At 41.6% G+C, this 26,163-nt stretch overlaps 1 protein-coding gene across 14 annotated transcripts in view; it reads left to right on the forward strand.

The window, feature by feature from the left end:
• Positions 1-26,163, forward strand: part of grm8a (glutamate receptor, metabotropic 8a) — a 340,337-nt gene that overhangs the window by 290,273 nt on the left and 23,901 nt on the right. For 4 of the 14 annotated variants that reach the window (XR_008826432.1, XR_008826434.1, XR_008826433.1 and 1 more), the window contains 3 exons: positions 317-407; positions 4,431-4,480; positions 8,841-10,186. Coding sequence is in view for 2 of the 14 variants with exons in the window: in XM_056367294.1 (XP_056223269.1) it covers positions 317-405 (89 nt within the window). In the remaining 12 variants the exon portion in view is untranslated. Of the gene's footprint in view, positions 1-316; positions 408-4,430; positions 4,481-8,840; positions 10,187-10,210; positions 10,447-26,163 lie in introns of those variants that run through there. The other 10 variants (XR_008826437.1, XR_008826435.1, XM_056367296.1 and 7 more) reach the window with 7 other exon arrangements.

The following is a 26,163-nucleotide window of genomic DNA, read 5'->3' on the forward strand; positions in this document are numbered from 1 at the left end:
CCAAAGTCCCACACACACGCACGCCAACACACTTAAACCACGGCATCTAAGGCTGTCCTCTCTGTCTCCCAACACACCAGGAAATGTTTTTCTTCTCTGAGGCGGCCTAAGTGGAGTGGTCCACTGAAGCCAACCCTCTGTAATTAACTGTCACAACGCTTCAAAACTAACAAATGGACTTTGTGTCAAGGAGAGCCCATTAATTTACTGGCCTCCACTCATCGATCCACAGCCTATTATCTCCATTACGGCAGGCTTTCATGTCTGGGCATCCTCTCCTGCTAACCCTCCATTTTTCTGTCTCACTTTTGCACAGATTCCCTGGAACTGGCAGAAGCGTCTCGTGGACAATGTGACTTTTCAACACGTACGCGCGCAGACACGCACCAGGGACCAAACCCATAAAGGTAAATGCACTGAATGAACCCTCACATATTGTATGCTTCTGGACACGAGGACATGCTCCCTCCATCTACCTTTTCTTACTGCATGAGTAAATCACGGCGACATGAGTCGGATAATAATGTAATAAGCAGTGGTGCTTGGGACATACATATGCATGGACCAATACACTTCACATGAACACACACAAATGATCAAATTCTCACACGCGCACACACACACACACACACACGCACACACACACACACACATTCCTTTACACACTCTACACAGTTCTGTTTCCCTTCCAGTCAAACATATTTAAAAACTCATACTGCACTTCCACATTGGCATGACAACCCGAGGGGAGAAATCTTCCATATGTGACACTAATAAGTGCTGCTTGGAGGGAATGGAGAGCCATTTCTTCATGAGGCATAAATAACTAAATAACACACAGACTATGGGATCCGTGTGATTTGTGATACAGCTCACCTTTCTTGCTCTTCAAAGGTAACCTATTACCAGGGTTGAGCAGAGAGAGAGCGAGAGCGAGACTGTGAGGTTGTACTTTAGTGGCATTGAGATCTGGCTGGTCTTTCCTACTGAGACCAATGCATTTTTGATGCCCTTCAATGCATTATCAGTGGTTCGGTGTGCTCTCAGGGTCTGGAAACATTTTCAGCTCATCTGAAGTCATTTCAGCTGCCAATTGCAGATTTTAAAAGGCAAATACTATATCAAGAATCCATTTTAAAGGGTTGGTTCACCCAAATTTAACAAACACATTCAGTTTTTTTTCTCACCGCAGTTTTTTATGTGCATTATTTGTCTTGAAATATCTGCTCGGCTACCTCAATACAATGGAGGTGAATGAGATATTGTTACATTTTCAAAAGTGTACCCATTACACTGGATCTGAGGTTTTCAAACCGTGACGCAAGTCTCCCCAGTGTTTTAAAAACAGCTCGATTGCCACTATTTCCATCAAAAGTCCTGCTCCTTGTCGGAGTCATAACTCAGTCAAATCTGAACACAAAGACTTTGTTTACAAGCTCCTCAAAACTCAAAACCTGAATCATCATGATTTTTTTTTTCTTCATTACAAAAAGGAATTAACTAACAGGTGATCCAGCATTCCTTTAATGCTGCAAATTTGCCAAAATGTAGAAGAAGTTGTAACAAACAAGACTTACTGGTTCCATGGCAACATTATTACATTCTCAAATGCATTACCGGGAACCCACAGTGTTAAACTTTGAAAACCGAGGCCCTGGATAATCCACAGACCAGTTTTTATAGGAATTATTTCTTCAATAGTTCCAGCGAAAACTGTTAACTGCAGACTAAGTTTTCAGTGCTATGAGCAACACAAGCAAACTTCAGGCAGGGACCTCCGAGCCAGATATCGCAAAGCAGGAGCAAATAAAACCAAAATGATCTGTGTCAGTAGATGCCACTAGGATTATGTCAGAGTGTTTTGTGTTTGTATTTTCTCGGCCAATGGAAATGTTTTTGTTGCTACTAAGAAATTACACACACACACACACACACACACACACACACACACACACACACAAACAGCAGCTTGTTTAGTTTATGGAAGAGCCCTCCGAAATTGGCTCACAGCGCCTTGTGAGGTAGGATTACACACGGAAGAGCAGGCAAGCATCCATGAGCCAGATGTTTCCTTAATGGATGCATTATGTGATGCGGTGCTGTTGTATTACAAGGCCCGGGGCCTTTGTCTTGGATCATTTTGGATTTAAATAATTTGCAGGTTGCTTTGGAGTGATCAACCACACAAATGTTAGAAGTATCCCACAAGAAAGGGGGGGGGTGGGGGGTCGGGTGGGGGCTCCTAATCAGCACCATGAACAACAGATGCAGTGGGAGTAGTCATCACCATCATCCACACACACAATAGAGAGCTATGGAGCCTCCCTGCACCTCTGGGCTGGCTTCTGTTCGCCAGCTTTTGATGGTGATGTGTTTTCTGTGTGGCTCATCTTAAGAAAGCTATGAGCGCCTGATCATTTCCACAATGAGAGGCAGATGCAGAACCCAGATTTTGAGTGATCGTTGATCGTTTTTGAAGAAGCACATATAGTAAATTCATTTAGGGTTTCATTATTGAATTGCATGGGCTATTCGTAAATCCGTGCAGTCCAGTAACATCTGTTAAGTCCTGAAGAGCCATTGTGATTGAATTATTTTATTCCATTAATGTGCATGTGGAGCCAACAGAAAGTCGTGGTTGTGAATGCTCTACGGGCCTGCCTTACAATGCTGTGCGTTGCAGAGGAAGCTGTATTCATGCCATTCAAAAGGACTGGAAGTATCTGATCTTACCGACATTATGTGGTCAATAACCCTACTGTCATTGGCTGGTGGGTGTAACTATTTAGTAACAAGAGAGAAGTACATAAGAACCAGTTTATTTGATGCAACTCCATTACCTCCATTGCCTTACATGCCTAACTAGCACTTACTGTTCACTTTCGGTGCACGTCTTTACTTGATCTCCTTGCACTTATTGAATTTATGTAGTGCTTAGTACTTATGCCAAGGTCTCCTACTGCGCTGAAGCTTTAGTGATGTCCTTCACTTTTAAGTCGCTTTGGATACATGCAAATTTAGAAATACAATAATGCATACATTTTAAACTGTTACATTATGAATAGGAACCTATAACTGGGCGTCTACTCCTTAACCCTTACTTGGTACTAATACTGGGATGAGCAAGTAGAAATTTGAACGGAGTAGATGAATTGGTATTTGAAGTCAGTTTCATCTATGCTGTATTATTGTTAGAAGTATTGATTTTGAATTAAAGAGTAACCAAGGTCTAAAGCGCATTAAATTTGCAACACACTGTACTTTAACTTTCAATGCCTACACTTCAATACAACAGTGATTTACCCTTGTAACAGATTCAGTGTGGAGTTTCTCTTTAAAGGTAGCTTACTTCAGGCTTTTCTAGCTAGAAATGAGAAACACACGTGCGTATTTTTGTGTGTGTGTAAATGTGTAAAAAATGTTCTTTCAAGCAGTTATACAATAGGTTGTGGGTGGGCGGATGAGGGTGTTTTTAGGCATTATACGGACAAGGCATAAGCAAGTTACACAGTGTTGTGTGTGTTCCTGCATACATTAGGCCTGTACATCTGTATATCTACGACTGTGTGGGAGTGTGTGTCTCACGGTCAAAGTGTGCCTGGGTCAGAATTGGGATGCAATTCATCTGACTTTTAGAGTTAGTGTTTTGGGGATTAGTGTAATGAAGAAAAAAAAAGATTTTATGTAGATTACACATGCCAATGTAGCACTTACTAAAACAATATGAATGTCTCTAACTAGTGTTGAAACTTCAAAAAGAAAAATGAATATGGTCTGCATACTTGAGACCATTTTGTTTTGCTGGTGTTACAAAAAAAAAAAAAATCACTTTCTCTAAACTTAGAGGGTGATTATTATTTTTAAATTATGTTTATTTTGTGCGGCATGTATAAGGGCTGAGAATATAAACGCTGAAAAAAGAGAAACTTACTAATGACTTTTCTTTATTTTCTATGGGAAAACATTTCACAGTAATTACTTCTGGTGCAAATGAAAAACATGCACCTGTGTGCCAGTGGATAAATACACTATATAGCAACACATATTATCTGAATTTTGTTAGGGTGCTGATTTTAAACAGGAACACAAGAGATATTAAAATACAAGAAACAAAACAAATTAAAAAAACCAACAAAAAAAAACCAGATATATAGAGCATCAGTTGTGATCATGCTGGTTTCAGAAGTTCTGGCATGAGAGATGACCTGTAGTGATGCAATGACTCGCAGTGTTAAATACAGAAGGTAGACCTCTCGGTGATATCTGCCTATTGGTCTTTGTCTGTCTGACTTCCTCTATCTGTCTGTCTCTCGGTTCAGGATGTTAAGATGGAGTTAGGGAAGATAAAAAATCCTGACAGTCTGCTCCAGATATATTTTACAGAGGAATTATAAGTATAAAAGCAATATTTCTTTCTGCACTGCTGTCAGGTATGGATCTGCGTTGGGTGATTTGCAACTGGGGATGTGACGGATACCAGGTAATCCTCTCTGAATATGAATTCATCTACCCACTGTATCTCTCTGCCTGATCCTTTAGAGATTCTTTACAGGTGGCCTTGCACTCCCCCCCTTCTCTTCACTCCTCGCTCTCTTCCTCCTCCTCCCCTTTCTCCCTTTTATCTCCGTCCTGTTGCTCTGTAAGCATAAGTAAAGACATCATGCTAATTATGTGTCACCTTTAGCTCCCTACGGCAGTTCTTTGCCTCTTTCATTTGGATGAAGAAGTGTATGAGACTGAGCTTAATGTGTGAATATGCTTGAATGAGCACAGACTTGTGTGTCTGCAGTGTGTCCCTGAATATGTGTGCGTGTGTGTGCTAATATATATGTAGGGGAAATATGGGTGACCAAAAGGGATGACATCACAGCTCAGGGAGATGACATCAGAGCTCAGGATTATGCTGCAACTGCCCTTCCCTCCGCCTGACTGTAACAACTCAGTCATAGACCTGTAAATGCTAGATAAATATGCCTGGGGGTTTGACAAGGAGAAAAGACGGTGTGTTCTGGTTTGTGTGTGCTTTAACTGAAGCGAGATCAGTTGTTCTTGGAATTTAAACCACATGTGAAGAACATGTAGTTTCTAGTCGATATAAAAACACTGCAAAATAAGAACGGAGGGAAATTCGGAGGACAAAGCTCCACCTACTGTTCCCAGGAAACAGCGACATCCATCCTGCAGTGGTGTATCCATGTGTGTGTTTTTGTGAGAAATGATGCCTAACAAACACCCCTCCTTCCTCTCCCATGCCCAGTGTTCTTTATCTGCATCATTAGCCTTTTTATATGGTAACAAAACTAGTTGCTCCCATGCTTGAGAAGCAAGCAGCTGCTGCAGCTGTGCGGTGAGTGACTGGGGGTTAGGTTAATGAGTGAGGTGGTTTAGGATCAAATGTTGCTGCCACTTTCTTCCTGCCCCCCCCCCCCCCCCCCCCCCCCCCCCCCCCCCCCCCGTCTTCTCTCTTCTCTCTCTCTTTCTCAAGATGCTTCTCCTTCGGGGTCCCCCGCTGAGAAAGCTTCTTTTATTGTGTCTGCTCATGCCCTCACCTCTCTCGATGCCTTTTGTTCTCAATATACAATCTGTCCCTCTGCTGCTCTTCTTCTCCCCACGACCCAACCAAAAGCTCTTCCTCTTTTCTTTCTTCCTCCTCCTCCTCCTCCTCCTCCTTCTCCTCCTTCTCTAGTTTCACAGACTCTCCCACTGTCCGCCAGGCAGAGAGCCAGAATACCAATAGACCAATAGATCCGGAGCCCCCTGTCTCCCCATTATCCATACCTTGTCTTCCTGTGTGCAACACACATGTGCACACACAGCAGGCATGCACACTCACATACATATACTCCCACATGAATTCATGCAAGAAGACAGGAGCACGTACACATGTTCACAGGGCTGCACAGGCAGACACACTCCTACAGTAATTGCTGCAAGAACACTCAGTCACCCTTACAGCCTCTTTCCACAGGTGCACAATTGCTCACAAGCAATGTGAATTGTGAGACCTTGTGTACACTCGTGTGTACCCTTTCAAACTATGTCTAATCAATTCAATTTGCCACACGTGGACTTGTTCTAGACACAATTAAAGTAAAGATGGTGCACCTGATCACAATGTAGAGAGCCACCTCAAAGTGTCTGAACACGTTTATATATGAGAGAGTTCAGGTTTTTTTGTTTTGTTTCGTTTTTTTAAAGAGATCTGCAAAAATCTCTTGAAACATGTATTCACGGGCAAAATGAAGAAGGTAGTGACCTCTTTGAAATTAGCTGCATGTATGTATAAATGTGTCTTCAAAGTCTTCATGGTAAGATCTTCATCTAAGTTACAATAATGAACAATCACGATATATTTTAACTAATAACACGCACATCGTTGTATTGTTCTTTTCCATATTAGAAACATCATTCAAACATTCTCAATGTAGAGTGGAAAATGTTTAATGGCATTAACAAACTCTAATCAATGAAACCAGATTGGAGGTGTAGGTTACAGCTACTTTGACCCACTTAAACACAGAAGCGATCTCAGAAGACTGGTGATCAAGAATTGTTGATTTGCATAAAGCTGAAAGGGTTACAGAGTCGTCTCAAAGAGTTTAAAGATTCATCAGTCCACAGTCAGACAAACTCTCACTATAAATGGAGATGATTTAGTTCTGTGGCTACTCCTCATAGAGGTGGGCGTTCAACTGTGATGACTCCAAAGGCACAATGCAGAAGCTGGTTAACTTGTATGTTCATGTACATAAGTGCAAGGTGTCCATGAAAAATTATGGAGGAAGCTGCTTCTCTTCAAAACGCTTCTCCACAAAACAAAACATCAAATACATGGCTGAAGTTTGCCAAAGAGCAGCTTGACACAACATAAGTGGGAAGACAGCTGCTCACACCAGACAGCCCAAGAATACGTCTGCGCTGAAACAGTTCTACAAGGAATCCAGAATTCCTCCTGAGCATTGTGCAGGTCTGATCAGCAGCTACTGCAAGTGTTGGTTTGAGGTTTTTGATGCCAAACGAGGTTGAACCACTTATTAAATCCAAGGGTTCACTTACTTTATCCATCAACATTGGGCTTGTGTAATGTTCAATGGTGTTTGTCTATACTTGTGACCTAGATGAAGATCAGATCACATTTTATGACCAAGGTGACTCCAAAGGGTTCACACACTTTTTCTTGCCACTGTATGGACCTCTTGTGCAGCGTCACACACACTCAGGCACTTCTAATAAGTTTGTACTTTAAAGAGTTCCACTTTATCCCTTATAGTGTTTCCATCCCCTACCCCCCCAGCCCCCCACCCCGCTCCTCTTTCACTGTCCCTTTACTCCCCTCCCTCTCTTTTTCCCTTTCTCCATCCCTCTCTTTCTTACTACAGTCATTTATTTCAACCTCTTCCTTTATCACTCCCTCTGTTTCGCTCTCATGGTGGCAAACAGCGTTCCTTTGCTCTCTTTTCTCACTATAAATGCCGCATTTGCATTAAGAGGTTATGGCATAGCAGAAGCAAGCATATGACACGCGCCCCCTCAAGAATGTTACTACACATTGAAGCCTCTAAATGGTGAAGACTGTTGATAGTAAAGACAGCATCAGCTAAAGTAGGGTTCAGTAATCTTCCCTTTTTCAGGCAATCTAACAAAGCCTTTTCCACACCCACCTTCATTTCTGTTTATCTTTACGTTTTCTGCCATAATGAGTGAAAAACATCTACATGATAATTGCAAGTTCTACTAACAGAGAAAGGTTGATATAAAGACAGAATAAGGATGAAAAGAGATTGTGAGACTTAGAAGGAAAAAATGGCGATGAGCACGAAATGACCAAGCTAAATTCAGACATCACTCTCTTCCTCACAAAACTCCCCCGAATATCCCAAATATATCAGTATACATGTGTTTGTATATGCACAGAGAGACAAAAGCACGTCACTCACGCTAGTCACTATAAAAAAGTATTTTACCAGCACGAAACATCAGAGCAAACAGCCACCTCTGGCAGCTTCCTCGCTAACTCCCATTTTCTGCTTGCTGTGAAGAAACGATGTATTATGTATGCGATATATAATGTATGTTGTGTTTTTTTATTTTATGATACTGCTTTGTTTGTGCTTGTTTCACTGAGACACGGACTGCATGAGGCTATCTATCTATCTATCTATCTATCTATCTATCTATCTATCTATCTATCTATCTATCTATCTATCTATCTATCTATCTATCTATCTATCTATCATTGTTTATAATGTGTAACTAGTTGGCAAGTGTGTGGGAGTGCATGGTGATGATGTGGTTATGAGATTATGTGTGTGTGTGTGTGTGTGTGTGTGTGTGTGTGTGGGTGGGTGTGGGTGTTGGACAGCCAACCAGCCGACCAGTCTATGCATTTCAGGAAAAAAAAAAAAATCTCACCTCCCAAATGGATCATATCGTCTGTCCAATTTGTTTTCAAAAGATTGCTTCTATCTTTCCACTTAGCTCTTGATTATCTCATATTCCAGCACTTTTCCACCAGGACCATTGTAGGGCCAGAGGGTAATTGAAAGGCACCATGGTCCTGAACTATTATTGTTATTTTCAATTTTGGTCAGTTAACCATTGGATATTGTAAAGTTTCATTCGATTAAAGTTGCTGAAGACAGAGATTGTGAACGAAATGTCAAAACATTCTGTAAATTTCAAACTGGAGGGAACTAAAAACAAAAATTCCATTAAACGCTGCAGTAAAATACACGTCTGTCCTGTGTTTAAGAGCAGTAGATTTAGATTCTACTATATTTTGTCAATGGTGTTTCTAATTTTGCTAGTTACAACCACAGTTTTGGATTTGACCCATATAGGAACATACATGATGAAGAACTACAGATGAAGCTATAAAGAAGGTTCAACCAGGAGGACATCTTCAGCCTGACACTACACGCTTTCAATTTCTCCCAACTCTGGAACCCAACGCTGTGAGTCTGCTGTTTTTTTTTAGTCATTAACATGTTATATAAAAGAAAGTATTGTGTTTTCCAGAATTCCTACTTTCTTCTTCTTCCCCCCCTTTCCATTCCTTTCTAAAGTATATTTTTGGGGGCTTTTTATGCCTTTATTTGATAGTACAGTAGAGAGAGACAGGAAATGGGGAGGCAGAGAGAGGGGGAATGACATGCAGTAAAGGGCCGTCCGATGCAGGATTCGAACCGGGGCCGACTGCAGCGAGGACTGTAGCCTCTACACATGGGGCGCCTGCTCAACCTACTGCGCTACTTGACGCCCCTTCCATTCCTTTTTGCAGTCCTTGACGTACCCCTATCCTCTTTCTTTTACTACCACCTCTATATAATGTATCTTGGTTGTTCTTTCTCTGTCTCTCCTTCATTTTTACCCTTTTTCCCTTTTCCATATTTCCCCCCATTTTTTCTTCCTTACTTAATTTTGTTTCCTTCCCTCTTTTCCTTTGTTTCAATCTCTTTCCACCCATCATCTTTCTCATATATATATATTTTTTAAAACTCTCTCTGTCTCTCTCTCCCTCCCTCTCTCTCTCTCTCTCTCTCTCTCTCTCTCACTCTCACTCTCACTCTCACTCACTCTATTTCCTTCACTCAATCACTTTCTTCCAACATCCATTTTCTGCTCAGAATATCCATCTTCATCTCCATGTCTCTTAGAAATAAGCCTCTCACTTTCATATCTGTTATTTCACTCCCTCAAAGGTTCAGCTCATCCTGGGGTTCGTCTCTCCTACTTCCTAAAAAAAAAAAAAAAAAAAAAAATCTAATCCACTCCACCGCTGTCTCTCTTTTCCTCTATCCCTCCCGGTGGCTGTGGGGCTCTGTTAGCATTCTGTTGAGGTGCGTCCACTAAATGTCACCTAGCTGGAGACGGAGAGAAAGGGAGGGATGACTGGGTGGCTTCATTTTCTTTACGTCACTGAATGTCTGCGAACATGTACAGATTCAGTACTCCTCTCTGATCTATGACAGAATTTAACTCACTTGGCAGATAAACATGCACACACATGCCTTTGCAGAAATGCTAACCATCCACCAAGGGCCAACCCCCCACCCCTCCACCCCCCGTCCCAACCATGTTATCACTAATATTATGTTTTGAATTGATTTCCCGCTTCATTGCTATTCTACACCCGTCTATTTGTACTTACGCTCATGTTTTAATGGATTGTTTATAAAGTTAAAGTTAACACCAGAGTATATGTGTCCAGACAGATGGTGCGGAGCTAATGGAGAGAAACTGACCTTTCTGCTAATGGAATTACAAACTGCCCTCTGATCTGTCTACTACTCCTCTGCGTGAGGTTGTGTATGTGTGGACTACAACGGCCTCGATGGGCAGAAATATGTGTCGCTAGGAATGGAATTTGAATTGGAAAGTGGTCTCAGACTTTTGGACCCCTCTGTACATACTGTACATACATAAATATGGACTGTACACACATGAGGTCGACCCAGTGTTTGCTGTTATTACTATTCCTGAATAGCTATTCAAGCCAGTTTCAATCTATACAAGTTGATTTTCATAACAACAATTTAGACCCATAGTGTTTGTTAATAGGCTATAACCATTTAAAAGTCCCCCTCGCTCAGAATATATTTTTCTTATTGTCAGATCACTTGAATGTTCAGCCTTCATTGTGCAGAATGATGTCGGTGAAGAGTCAGACACTGAAAGACTGTTTTCAGATTCATCTGCTGAAGGAGGAAAACTTCTCTGTGCTCACTTCAAATCCCAGTTTAGGGTTTATTTGAGCCTTTTCTCAAAGTGTTCTCGAACAATCAGTCGTGCTAGAATTTTCGTTGCATTATAGATTTCCAGAAGGCTTTTCACAGTGTAACTCATGATCTCCAGAGCTTCAAACTACTGAGATCCGGCACCGGTGGGGAATTTTGTAAATCTGTGAAAGCTCTGAGACCACTGGGAAAAGTAGTCTCAGACTTTTGGAACCCGCTATATATAGCCCAACCAATAGATTACCGGGGCTGAGACTGCTATCGGCTCGAGACTTCCAAAAAATGTGAATGCCATATCTCAGGAACACCTGGCGAGAATTTCTTCAAAATTGGCACAAATATTCACTTGGGCTCAAGGACGAACTGATAAGATTTAGGTGATTAAAGGTCAAAGGTTACTGTGACCTCACAAAATAGGTTTTTGGCCACAATTTACAAATTCATACATAATGGTACACATTTACAACACAATGTAACACAAATGTCTAATAGGATAAAATGATAAAGTGATTTTATAATCAATTTGTCAAAGGTCAACTTCACTGTGACATCATACTGTTCTATATTATTCAGTGCTGTAACTCAGGAAGGGGAGGTTGTGACCATGTTTCCTGTAACTTGACTGGTTGGCAGAGGCATACAACCACAGGCAGTAATTGTAGTTGTTGGGCCTGAACATGTGGTCGACCTGGAGCAGGCCTGCTCCGGCCTACATGTAACCTCAGAAGCCTGACCTCAGTTCCTAAGTTCTAGCCTCAGGCCTGAACAAAGGAAAGGGCGCCAAAAACGGCCCCTCACAGACTCCATCTCCCAGCAGGCCTTGCGGTTCACACCTGAGTGTGAAATCTGGGGGAGTCCCAAACTCACGCTTCCCATTGGCAGAGATGCAGGGGACCCCGGCGACTCCGCCGTGACGTCACTGCATCTATAAAGGTCAGACGCACGTACTGACCATCGCCTTTCCATCGTAGCTGCAGCAGAGGTAGCCCGCTCTCTCTCTGTGAACCAGTCTACTAACGGAGGTAACAATCCTGTGCACGTTTTCCCCGCGGAGTTTGAAGATTCTCCCCTCGCTGGACGAGCTGAGACTTCCCCCCCCCCTTTTTGTGATTTTATTCTTTTTTTTTGTTGTGGTGCTTAACGGAACATCACACACGGATCCGACCAGAGATCTCTGCCGACGCAGATCACGATCTCTCACCTGCAGAAGGAAGAAGCCAATTCTTCACAGAGGCGCGGACAACCCGACGTTCGTTACCCTCTAATTAAGTCGACACCGCTGTTTTCTTCACTGCCAACGAGAAATCAGCCGCCGCAACCCTCACGAACGAGGACGGCACCGTCAGGACCACATCGGAGTAACCGTGTTGGATTCTACCGACGGACTCATACACACCCCATCGCTTGGCGGCGATCCAAGTAAGAGGTTTACGTCTGGGCAGAGACTGTAGTAATTGTGTAGTAACTTAGTTGTGGATGCTAGTTTAACTTTGTGGTATTCAAATTGTACTGTTTGTTGACAATACGGACCGCCGTGTCCTTGACCTAATATAGTTTAGAGTGGTGGGACCGCTGTGTGAGGCGTGCCTGTAGTCACCACTCTTGATAAACTGTGTGTCCCGTCACGGGACTGCTGCATGTGCCACCACGGGTGTGGAGTGAATCGATCAGTCCGATAACCGATCAGACAACGGGCATACCGCTTCACGGCCGTATGCACGCTCTCTGTGGGCTGAGTAGCTATTCTTCCCACCCCGTGGTCGCTCGGCTCCGCCGTGAGTCGTTTGTTTTCTTTGCCACACCTACATAAACACTTACATATAGATTCATTCTTCACCACACATACTAATATATATATACACAGAGATTCGTCGTCCCTCCACCGCCAGACACGTGTGTTGAGGACTCGAATTAGGTGAACGGGAACGCCCGACCCCCCCCATCGGCGCCCCACCTTAGGTCGTCGAGTCGAGACCTAACCCTATCCGCCATTTTGGCTCACGTGGTCGACACGCTTAGACCCGTCCGCCATCTTGGACCCCTGCGGGACGCGATCGCAACCGACCACACCCGCCATCTTATCTCACACACACACACACCTACACCTAGACGCCCGCTCACACAGACACATACACACACACACACACACACGCACACACACACACACACACATCGCTTGACTGTATGGCTGTTTATCTCTTGTATGTGTAGATTAGTTGATTGATGGTAGAATTTTAGGATAAATCAAGGCTGATTAACTTTGTTAATTGTGGAGATTTAATAAATATCATTGTAGTTTAAAGAGAAGTCTTTGGTCATTATTGTGTATGTTCATTGTGATCCATGACTGATTGAGAAGGTCTGAGCTCGAACTTAATCCTTCATTTAATACTCAAGGTCCCTGACCCAGAGACCCGTTACTTGGAGTGAACTATTAAGGTTATGAGACTATAAAACTGATTTGGTTATTGTTCCCGGTTTCCGGGTGGTGCCCCGCATTATTAATTAATTAATATTGATTAGCATAATAATACTGATTAATAATTAATTAACGCTATATTTCCATGATTTATTAAGGATCCTTAGTTAATAACCAAAGTGCTCCTACCGGACCCAACATAGTTTATTTAACACACACATTCAACATGAACCATGAATTTTGATTATTAAAGAACTCTGGCCAAGACATGAACTCATGGACCATTTCATAGTTTAGTGCTTTTTCATGGACAAACAGACACTATTTCTAAATTATCTGTCATAGCATTTATTCCATCATATACCAGGGGTCCACAACCATGGGCCAGCTTTTATAGCATTGTTCAATGGTTGAAAGTGCATCATTTATTTGAGAATAACAGAGGTCTGTTTTGGGGTTGTAACTGAGGGCAGATGCCATTTTTCCTTGTTTGTAAGTAAGCACTCATGGAGTTACAGTAGTTTACTATGTTAACACTCATTTGTCAAAAGAATGAAGCATATATGTGAATGTGTCCTTTATGTTCCACCACGGGACTGGGATGGAAATTACTGCTATTTGCTGACTACTGTCACAGTCTGTTGACATCTATTTAAGGACAGACCTCTAAAAGCATGAACAGTTTCTTTATCATGCAGATATAAAGTACAGTACTATAAACAGTCACTGAAGCAAAGGGTTCATGTTCACCGATTTGTAGTCTGTCTTTAACAATGTGGACTCGATATGTGTGGTCTAAGTACTAAAACAACATGCTGATTCAGAGCAGGAAACAGTGTCATTACTACTTGGTCCTTGTACTTTCAAAAGAAAAAGAAAAACCTGTTTACCTCAGAATGTTCTCCAACTCTGAGACTACACTGTAGTTCCAAGTTGAGGTACCACTGCTCTCTTTGTTGCCCTTCAGTATCTTCACGGAGCTGCAATGGAAAACACAGAGACCAGGTAAGATTTTCTTATTTGACCTCCAGAAACTATTTTTTTTTTGTTGCACTGTGCCCCTCTTATTCATTCATATTTTGTCAAAGGCTTCAATACATTTTCATACAGTTTGTTGAGAAATACAGTACTTCTATTATATTTGGATGAAAATAGAAAAAGAAAATCAAGCAGATACTCATGCTGTCAGTTTCCCCAATCAATGGATTAAAATAACAATGACATTTACATTGTAACATAACAAACCAAGCATGTGTAAGACCTGATTAAAAACCTTGACCAAAATATTCTGCTTAAATTTCACAAAAATAATCTCCAGTAAACCAAACTCAACTTGAAACTGAAAATAGATGTGGTCTCAAAATTTTTTTGTTTTTGATATAATATGTATGAATTTTAGTTGTTGGCTGTGTTTACATGTTGCTCTCTGTTGAGTACTGTTTCAAGGAGTCCTGCTTTGACTAAAGTAGATTCAACTGTGTAAATAAGTGCACAGGTTGTCAAGGTGGAACTGGAGTTTTAGCCCTGAACTACATGTATGTTTTTTATTTTTCAGGCATTTTTGGGCCATTGAAGTTTGGAGCTGCCCTTGACGGCCCAAACCAGCACTGGCCGGCTGCAGTGCTCCCTCGAAATACAGTAGAACACAGCCTCTGAGATGCCCTCTCCTCTGCAGTCACAAAGATAAAGTCTCTCAAAGAGGAAAACAGGGCTCTGAAGGAACCAGTTAACCTACTGGAAAGTGGACAGAGGCAGATGGAGAGTCATCTCTCAGAGGAGCTCAGACAAAAAGATGCTGCTCAATAGGGTCACCAAAAAAAGGCAGGCCCCTCACTAAAGCCTATATAGAGCCTTTTTAGCCCTGATCGCTCAAGAAGAGGAAGAGCTGAGGGGGAGTGAAGCGCAGTGTAACACCAGGTGTGAGGCACTGGAGGCAAGCCCACAGCAGGAGCTGGTTCGGATTCATAAGGAACAGGAGGAGAACAGGATTAAAAACAAACAGAAGGAAAACAAGATTCAAAAAGAACAGGAGGAGAACATGAGAAACAAGCAGGGAAAAAAGATTCAAAATTAAACTTATAACAATGTTCTCATTTTATGTTTAAATGTTTCATTTGTTGTAGACTTCAAGTAGACAACAGGAGTTAACTTGGAACTAGGAGGATCCTGGCCTCACTGTTCAAAAACGTGAAAAGTTGTTCAGTGAATCTGCACTTGATTGCTTTTCCTCAATGACCGGATGTGTCTCTCAGTAACCTGAATTTGACTTGTGAGAAACTGGCTGTGGCAGTATATAGAATTGAATTATCAGTGAAAATCAAACACAGCTTCAAAGCAAATGAATTCTATGTCAAATTTCGAATGATGTTTAGATTCAGTTGAAGTTAAGCACCACAAATTCAAATAGAAATGATTCAAATTCAGTAACACATATACACATATTCTACCCATAATCCTTGTGTATGTGTCCAAGTGTGTTTGCGGTCTTTCTGGGCCCACATAGAGGTGAAGGTGTTGAATTGTTGGGCCATGAAAGACAAAATGCTGACTGCATGGCAGAATGTGATGGTTGAAAATGCATGAATCGAGTGTGTGTGTGTGTGTGTGTGTGTGTGTGTGTGTGTGTGTGTGTGTGTGTGTGTGTATATGTGTGTGTGTGTGTGTGTGTGTGTGTGTGTGTGTGTGTGTGTGTGTGTGTGTGTGTTGAGGTGAAGGTGAAGGTGGATCAGTGAGATAAGAACATTTTAGCAAAAAGAGATAATATGACTGGTTAGGGAAGGGAGGTCGCTATGTAGAGAAAGTAGTACTGAATGTGTGTTTGTGGTTTGGTATTAATGAGTCACAATAGTAGTGAATTAGCAAAACTAAATAAATAAATAAATGAATACACAGAGGAGGAAAGGAATGAAGCATTTCTCCCAGTTGCACGCACTCTCTCTTTTCCTGCCAAAATAAATGTTCATTTGTGTTCGCACCAAACAAAAAATCATGAATCTGCAAATACATTTAAAAGTGAGAAAACCCAGAATCAAAAATACAGATCTGTTTACACGAAGTCACTCATTCAAAAATCAATCACCACAAACCTCTGTTATCTTAAATTGAACTGGGGATGCATACAAGCAGTGATAATGGAATTGTCTCTACAGTGAATTGCTGGGCTGTTTTTGGACCCTACATTGTCATAGCAGTGCATGATAATAACCCCAAGGCATCGTTGCATTGAACATTGTGAGACCAAAGCAGTAGCCATTATACAAGTCTCCCATCATGCATTTGTCTTGCTGTAGAATTTGAGTGTTTTTATTGCTCTCAACTCCTCTACTTCTCACTGCATCTCTGTTATTCATCATTCTGTTTTTCTTTCCATCACCCCCATAATTCATCCTTTTTCTTCACATCACCACATCTCTATTTCTCTGTATTGCAGCAACCGACAGTAACATTTAGGGATCTGTTTTAAAAGTGCGACCATAAATACCAGTGACAGTGTGTATCCAAACACACATCCCATCCCTTTCCAATGCTGGCCTCCTTAAGTTAGTAGAGTCAGCAGATAAGTCTAAGGGTGAATTTCTTTCCCAGTCCAACCACAGAGTTAATACTGGTCTGTGTTTTCCAAGATGGAGAGACATACGAACTGCTAAAATGCTCCAGGAACAGTCTTTTCATCGATGAGTAAGTAACTTGATGGCTATCTGTTACGGATGTTATGAATTTGTTTGGCAGCTGTTGCTATCGCTAGCTGGCTTGCTGCCAGCATTGCTGTGGAGCATATCACAGCAATACTAGTATGGGCTAATAGTTGTGGCTGGATTGCTTTTTGTTGGCTCTCATGTACAAAGGGTAGCTTTATTCAGCGGTGCTTCTTATTGCATGTTCAGTGGCTGCTTCGTAATGTGAAGGGAGGGGTGAGGTGGTGTGACCAAAAGGAGTGTCGGAGGTGTGGCTGACAAAGCATTTGGTCTGAGATGCAGGTGATCTAGTGCAACATCTAGTGGCAGCGACAATACTTTACAGAACCTTTAAGAAGAAGGGGTGAGGTTTGTCCTCAACAACCGAATTCTTAAGGTCTTTATATTGTATAGTGCATTGGTCATGTCCCCAGAAGAGAACAGTTGGCTTGGTATTAGCTGGCTGTCAGGATTAATGGCAGAGAGAGGGGTTCCTGTTTAAGTTTCATGAAGCAGGTTAGCAGCAGATGCAAAATGTTTATTATAAGCTACACAGATCTGTTTAAGGCCTGATATTGAACACCCATCAGCTCTGGCACAAGGAGGAAATGAAAGAGAAGAAATTCACTGCCTTCCAGATTTTTGCTGTGTCTGAATACGATTTGGGGATTAAAAACAAATAGTAGTCAGATTTAGTCTTTCTTATTGCAGATGAGCATTAGCTCCTAAGCTGCCTAAAAGGAAGCCAGTGATCAGGATCGCCAGTATGTCTGGCAAGAGCCCATGCTTTATATCTCGCTTTGAGAAGGGATGGAATTTCTGCTGAGAATCAAGGACTTGACCTATTTTGAACTCTATATTTTTTAAAAAGATCCATGTTTATCAACTGCTGAGTTAAAAGACTTATAAAAATGCTCCCAAGCTAACGCGACATCAGGGAATTTAGTAGTATCATGAATATCCCTTGCCAGAAGGTCATTCAAAAATGCCTGCTCATCAAAACGTTTGGAATTCCATCTGATCACCATATGTAGACATAGTTTTCTTTAATTTTGGTACTTCTAATATAAGATATTGACCACTGAAACAAGCTCAAAAAACAGCTGAATTGGTATTTTTTCCCCCCTCTCTGTAAGTTAATCAGAGATGACTAGAAGGGGCCTTTTAAGTTTGGCCTGGTAGCTCAGTAATTATGTGTGAATGATTAATAATGCCACAAAATTCTTTTAAATAATCAGCGGCAAAACTCAACCAATTATGAGTATGATCATCTGTGAGTCTTTAAAAGGTCTCATCAATTGCTGAGGATGGAGCAGCAAGAGGTCTGTAGACAGCAACAGAATAACAGAATTATTTTGCACAACACATATCTTCAGGACTTAAAACTTCAAACATTTTTAACAATACAAGTTAGACAAGCTTTTGTATAATGGCTGTGCCTCGTCCTCTTGAATTGCTATCCATTCTAAACAGTTTAACCAAGTTTCAGATAATACGACCATATCAGGATCTGTTTGTGTTACTGAGATTTTCAGCTGATCCAATTTTTGATATTCACACCGTATTCTTAAAATCTGAAGGATTAAGCAAAGGGTGAAGGGAATACACTATGTTTACAGGAGTGGGGTCAAACTTTATGTGTCGGGCATACAGACAAAACAATGTAGGGTGCACAGTAGTAGAAGCAGTGTCTAGGGCAATATATATTAGGTTGCAAGATTAGTCTTTTTGGCCCTTGAATTGACAGGGCTGCGTCCCCAGATAACAAGATAGCAGATAGCAGATGGTGTATAGTGACTGTTATACCGGTGGGGGGAGCTAGAGGAGGATAATCACAGTTGCTCATTAAATGGAGGGATGTTTTATACGTTTAATTGATTTAGTGAGTGTATGTTTAACTGCAACAATCCAAATTGAATCACATACTCTAAAAGAGGGTTATCTGAGTTCTTCCATTATGTGCCCTCTGACCTGTATGTTCAAGCAGTATAATTGCCCAGAAATGTAGTTGGAGGCGGGCAGATGCCGGCCCATTATGTGGTGTGAAAGCCACAGGGAGAACCACCACTCCACTAGCATGTGGCAGAAGTGTCAGACAGAGAAGTGACAGAAAATATCTTTTCTATGTTGTAGATTCAAGTGAATCACACAAAAAAATGCTTCTTGTTTCACAGCAAGAAATCCTTTCAGCTGTTGCTAAAATATGATTTTAACAGATTTGTCCCTGATGAAGTTTTAAATTGGCTTTCACAGAATTAATTTATCATATTATTTTTTCTCTAAATCACAAACAAGTACATCAGTTCACCATGGCTGCCATCCGTAGCACCAACAAATGGACTATTTACATAAAAAATGCTCCAACATCAGAATTTTTCCAGCCACCAGCTCCTGTAATTTTTTTGCTAATTGGGACTGATAGTTTCAGTTGTTGACATTGTTGCATGCTGGATGTTTGATGTAATAGCTAATGACTGAAGCATGGTTACTGAAGAAAAGTCATCACCTTGTCATTAGGTGGTAGGTTGAAAGTCAAATATCAAATGAAATAGGTTTTTCGTCTCTAAACAGTGCCGTTATCTGAAGAGCAACAATGAAAAAGTGAACAAAATAAACTGCTCTGTGTCCTAATGGATCTCATGATCAATGTCAAGAACAGTCTCTGCGTTTACTTTCAGAAAGAAAAGGGATTTTCTTTTCTCTAGACTATGGAAAAGAAAAAATGAGCATAACAGAAAACATAAAGGGGAATTTATGGGTATAGAGACAAGATAAAAGTAATTCTGTTTCAGAAAAGATACAATATTCCATTTCTCTATTGAGAAATACTCATATACCACTGGCTTGACTGTATAAGATCATCACAGCCATAAGAAACCTGCATTAGAAAAGTTTTATAAATGTAACCCACCACTTTGAATTAGATAAAAGTCTTATTTCATAACTAAACCTGTCCTAATATTTGGCTGTGGAATTTGCCCACTTGTAATCTGTCTGAACGTGTGACCAAAAAACACCCAAAACACTTGTCATCCACAGAAATGACCTGTGGAACAGAAATGAAAGATATTCAATAGTTTGAGTTATGGAATCAAAATTTTATCCATATTTGAAGCGGTGGGCTGAAATTTATAGGTTTTTTTTTTCCAATGGAGTAAACTGTCCTTCCATTTTTCATAAAGTGGCCGTGAGTCTAAGAAAGAAAGCCAGGGGACGATCCGCTTCAACAGCTGACAAACGCCAGCTAAATCCATCTTTGCCACCCACAGCCACAAAGCTCAAAGATGTCACTAGTAAACAGTGGGCAAAACGAGATTAAAACCTACAATTAATCACAGTCTCACTTAATTCAAGCTAAATTCACTGACAAGGTCCAAAAAGGAAAAACCTAAGCACGTGTAGACTTATATACACAACAGAGAGCATGAAAACGATGTAAATTGCAGCATTTGTTATATCTCCTCCACAAAATATAAACATATAGAAATACCTTTGCTAATTTTGTGAATTAATCTGCAATGGAATATTCAGTATTTATGGACTTTTCATCTGCAAATCAGCTCAAAGAAACAGGTGTCTAATGGGAATCCTGTAAGGTCGACGTACAGTGTGTTCTTCACACTTTTGCATGGGTGTAATATATATGTAAATTGTATGTACATCTACATTTATGTATGCTTTCCATTTCACTTAATACTGTCGTTAATTATTTCTTGTGCGATTAATCAGGGCTGCATTGATGTATACTCTGTGGCTGTCTCACACTGATGTGAAACGTGCTTTTGAATTTGACAGAGGAGAAGGTGCAAAAGAGAAACTGAGAATGAAAGAGAGAGAGAGAGACACTTTACAAGCTATCGTCTTTCTCACACTGGAATGCAAGCATGTTCGTCCCGTGTTACCATAGCAACAGCACCCCATTAGGTGGCAGGAGAGTGAACGAATGATCGGGCAGGCATGCGGACAGGGAGGAGAGGGGGGGAGAAGAGAGGAAAGGGGGTGCTGAGGAGGTAGGGATGGAGAGATGAGAGAAAAAATCGATGGAGGAGAGAAGGTGGGGAAAGTACACATGAAGGTAGTGCTGCTGTTGAAGGAGAGGAAGGAAGGAGAGATGAAGAAGGAGAGAAAAATACAGGTGGGAAGTATGGGAGGCAGGGTGCGGATGAGGGGGATAAAAGATGGGATGGGGATGTGGGGTGTGGATGACAGCATCACGCAGAAATGGGGGAGATCAGAAGGGGGAGGGAGCATGCAGGAGAAACCTGAGTGGGAAGGTTGCATGCTGTGTCACCTGGTGGTTCATTGTTTTCAACTTTCTTCATTAAGTTAAAACACAGCTGCTCCAGCAGTGACATCCAGAGGTTAACTAATTTAACCGACTTCTTCTCTCTGTGCCAGGCCTGTTGTTTTTCTAACCCACCTGACTTCCTCTCAGCTCCACTTGACATGAATTACTTCTGTTTTTCCTTCATATATTTCCCTACATGAATAACAATATTGTAACATGATTACTTGATGATATTTTAAACTAATCATTAAAAAAAAAAAAAAAATTGCAACTCCCACTCAAACGTTTCTGCCTTTAAACACATGCCTCTGCATAAAATATTAATTTAATAAATTACCTTTATGGATTGTTTCTTCTGTAACTTCTCTTTATAGACTTACTTTATGAAACCTGCAAATACATGGCAACAATAGTCATGTACTTTACTGTATATGTAATCAAACATGTAATTATCTTGTTAAATGATAAGGCTGACAATTTTCTACTGTTTCTTTATTGTCAACAAACCCAATGGAGAGACCAAAACTAACAGTATATTTTTCATTCTAACAAGTATTGCCTGTGTAGCCAAAGCTTTACACAGAGTATTCCTCAAAAATAATAAAAAAAAAAATAGCTTTAAAAAAAAAAAACCAACATAAATGAGCTGCACGGGGTGATTTGTTCCTTCATTGCAATGGACATGTGCACGGTAAGTTATTTTGATCCACACCAAATAAGTTATAAGCAGTAGATACTCATTTGTACATAAAATGTGTATTAGTCCACTGCTGAAAATAGTCCCAAACAAATTCACTTTTTACTCCTGTTTGACTGTTGTTTGGTAAAAACTACAATACCCACATGTTTAAGGAAATTATTGAGCATTTAAAAAAATAAATACATATTCATAATTATTCATGATTATTCTTTAACTTACACTATCAACAGTCTGGTTGCCATCAATACATGTTTACATGTGATGGAATATACAGAACTCCTGGCAGCTTCTCTGTCCTGCTTGTCTTTCCCGTCTATTTTGCTCTTTTTCTCCCCCTCTCCTTCTGTCCATGTGTACAAGTGGCACAGTGTTATTAATACACACTGCCTGGGAGGCGGTGGAATAATCGGATGACTGGGACCAAGAGAGGAGGACAGGCCAGGAGAGTGGAGGGTAGCAAAATGATGAAGAAGGAGTAACAAAGAGAAGAGAGACTAGAGAGTGAGTATCAGATCAGAAGAATGGAAGTAAATGTGTGAGAGGAGACGGTATAAAGGGAAAAAAAGGAGGGGGACAGGAGATAGGCAGAGAATGAAAATAGATAATTGGAGTGAGGAGAGGACAGGACGAGTGAGGCTGATGGAAAGCAAAAAAGAGTGAACGCTGAGAGGAGTGTGGTGGAACGGAGGGGATACGACAGCGAGAGTCTTTAATGACGGCTGTAGAGCAGAAATGGGTATTCAGATCACTCTGCTGCACTCTGTGCCAATTTACATGCCTCTATGCCACCTACAGGCTGCACAGACAGGAGGAGAGGAAGAGAGGAGAGCAAGGGAGGGGAGAGAGCGACAGGGGAGGAGAGAGGAGCTGCTGCAATGGAAGGGGGGGCACCCTTGTTTATCATAATGAAAGAACATTTGCAAAAGATGTAGCTCAACGATGCGTTTGAGATAGCTCTTGGACAAAAATGGAGGTCAATGGCACAGAGGGAAAAAGCTGTTTCAGGTTTTGGCAACTTGGTTTTGGTATTTTCATAGGTTGTGTTGACAATAAGAAAATATAAAAGACCGGCAGATGGTTTTTTGTTTTTTTTTAAGGAAAAGATTTTTGGTTTGAAACACAGCACTTGTACTGACTGTAGATGTAACGGGGTTAATGTGAAGCCCACACTAAAAACCTCTCTGCCTCCAAGTCTAATCAAAACCAGGGTGACGACCACACATTGTGCCGTTTTTATTCTGATGAACCTCGCTGCCAATCACGTGTCTCTGTTTGAACATACTCAATATAGTCATCACAAACGAGATGCTGCCAAGTCAAAAAAAAAAAAAAGCAGCATCTCTCTTTTTTTTTTTTTTTGGCTCTTTTCTTATGTAATTGTCAACATCTGTGCGTAACAATGTGATTTTACACTTTGTCCCTTGAAGTGTGGCGTGTGGCAGAGAAATGATGTTGAGGGTTTGATAATTAGATGAAGTGCTCCCTCATTCTCTCTATCTCTCGCTCAGTCTGCTTTGCATTTGTTCCCTCTCACTGTCTCAATCATATAACATGACTATCTCTGTGTGCTTGCTGCCTGTGTCTCCTCTGCCGTTACCCTCTGGCTCCCTCTTCATTTTGACAAACTAGGGCATGAAAATAAGCCTTCACAGTGCCAGGAGAATGCTAAATACAGGGGCCTCTTTTCTTTGGCTGTGCCTCTTTAATCAACTTCCTCTTATCTCTGCCTTGCATCCCTTGTTTCTCTCTTTTCAGAATGTAATGGAGGAGAAATCTGTACACTGCCAACGTCTTCGCCTCTCAACACTCCTCCTCCTCCTCCTCCGTCCTCACTCGCTCCTGTTCCTCACTCTCTCCCTCAATCTCTGTCATTCTTCTTGCCACCTTGCTTATTCTCTGCTGTATCTTTTTCTGTCTCATTTCCTCATTCTTTTTTTTTCTTGCTTTGTCTCTTTCGCCCCTCGCCTATCTCCCTCCTACCTCGCTGCCTTTCTTCCTCTCTGTCTCATCTCTCTTTGCCTTTCAATTGCTGCTCTCCTCTCCTCTCTCTTTTTACCTTTCTTTCTTTTCCATCTTAAATTGTCTCGTTGCCGTCATCAAAAGTAACACGGTGTGTGTGCACAGGGCAGCATGGTTGAAGTTGCATGAGCATGAGTCAGCTCTACACTGGTGGGCATTCACATATGAGGAAGAAGCACCATGACGCATACAGGTGCAGCTGCTGAGTCAGTGGGTGAACGGTGAATACTGCCGCTCCTGAAGAGTGACACCACACCACGACGACTCTACTGTGGAGAGGTGGAGTCTTTACAGTTTACTTGAGACCAAAACACCCTTGTGAAAAAAAATGAAAAATGAAAATAAATAAAACTTAAAGATAAAAAACAGTCTGTATGCGACACACACACACACATACACACACTTAGTAAGCTGTGTGACCACAGCGATGTAGAAATGTACATGATCTTAATAACTACACAAAGGAGACTGAACATCCCTGAAAATAGGTCAGTCGATGGACCTCATCCAGTAAAGTGTGAGGTATTATATGTGCCATACACACCCTGTGTGTGTGTGTGTGTGTGTGTGTGTGTGCGTGCGTGCGTGCGTGCGTGCGTGCGTGCGTGCGTGCGTGCGTGCGTGCGTGTGTGTCTTGGAGAGAGAGAGAGGGAGATAGTGAAACCAAGACAAGGAAAAACTCCACCTGAATCTAAAACACTGAATTACATTCTCCTCTGTTGCCTCTTTCTTTCTTCCTTTCCTGTTTACTGCTTCTCATTCTCATCTTTCTATCCTCCTTCCATCTTTTCCTCCGTTACTCTCTACCTTTGTTGTATCCCTTTCTTTTATTCCTTCCCTTTCTTAGTTTTCCTGTATTTCCATGGTGATATTTATTATTGTGTGTGCGCGTGTGTGGTATTTATGTATTGTCTAATATATCCCCACTGAATGGATGCAGGCCAGACTCCTGTTGACCCCAGCACGGTTGCTTAGCATCAATTATGTTTGCTTTGGACTGCAGGACTATTTCCTCTGCTATTATCTTTGTATTCTCCCTCTGTTTAGCACCTCACTTTTTTTGGCTCAATTGGTGTTTTGTTTCTGCCTGTTGCCATCGTTGCCATTCTCCAATCTTCATGTCTCGGTGTAAGAAAAGGCTGTAGCCAATTACTCCCTGCAAGGGGTCAAACTCATGTCAAACACTAGTCCACCCACTCTCACTCAGCCCTCCCGTCCTCCCGTGCCTCTCACCCCACACACACACTTAGACTCGTCTTTATTCAGAACCCTTTCTTCCTGCCTGAGTAGAGCCAGTATTGGCTTATTTTCTGGATCTCCTGCAGCATGGCAGTCTGAACTGGCCATTAGAATAAAATCAGTAAAAAAGAGAAGAAAGTTTAGAGTGATAGCATAATAATCTGCAGATTTATTTTTTTTTTTTTTAAATCTCCTCATTCCTTGTCTTTCATACTTAGACATCTCTCTTACTGTCTTTTACTTCACTTCTTTTTGCTCCGTTGTTGTTTTGTTTCTGCCTATTGTTTGTATTTCTCCGACCTTCGTGTCTCTGTGTAAGAAAAGGCAGCGGCCAATTACTCTCTGAAAGGAGTCAAACTCACGTCAAACACTAGTCCTCCCACTCTCACTCAACCCCTCCTCCTCAACACCCGACCTTATATTGCCTTCTTTCTTTCTCCCACTGGGGTCAAACATTACACCGATGCTATCAAAGAGGGTCAGACCGGCTGGTAACATGTCAGGTCGAGCATTCCTGTTCGTGCTTTCACTTCCACCGCCCCACCCCACCCCATCCCCGCTCCTTCCACTACTCTGCCACTCAGTTTCTGTCTTCTCTGTGTTATCCTTATCATAATGGAGGGATTAACTAATGTATTAAGCTCAGCTATATTGCGGATGTCCGGGGGATGTCACTGCGTGGCTTAAACGTTGCCCCTATGAATGAATGTTTTAAAAGGGTAAAGGATCTCTAAAATCCCAGAGACGCCCCACCAGTTTGGGAGCTGGGGTAAGTCTGAGGGGCAGGAGACAATTAAACCTGAGGATTTGATCCCTGAAGCCGAGGTACCGAGGCAGATGGGAAAATGACGGACTGAGAAAGTCTGGGTGATAGATGTAGGTAGGCAGACTGAGAGGAAAGACACGGTAGCAGACAAGAAGGCAGAAGAGGAGACAGATTGACAGGCAGACTCACCAGGTTTTCTCTACACCTGGCATCACTGTAAAACAGTTCATATCCAGAGGTGGTTTAGCTGGATTATATTTCCCCACGCTCCGCCACAAACACTGCAGTCTCACTTCTCCTGCCAAACACCGGTGCCACTTAA

Source organism: Seriola aureovittata, chromosome 22 (genome assembly GCF_021018895.1).
Source record: "Seriola aureovittata isolate HTS-2021-v1 ecotype China chromosome 22, ASM2101889v1, whole genome shotgun sequence".
Classification (NCBI taxonomy): domain Eukaryota; kingdom Metazoa; phylum Chordata; class Actinopteri; order Carangiformes; family Carangidae; genus Seriola; species Seriola aureovittata.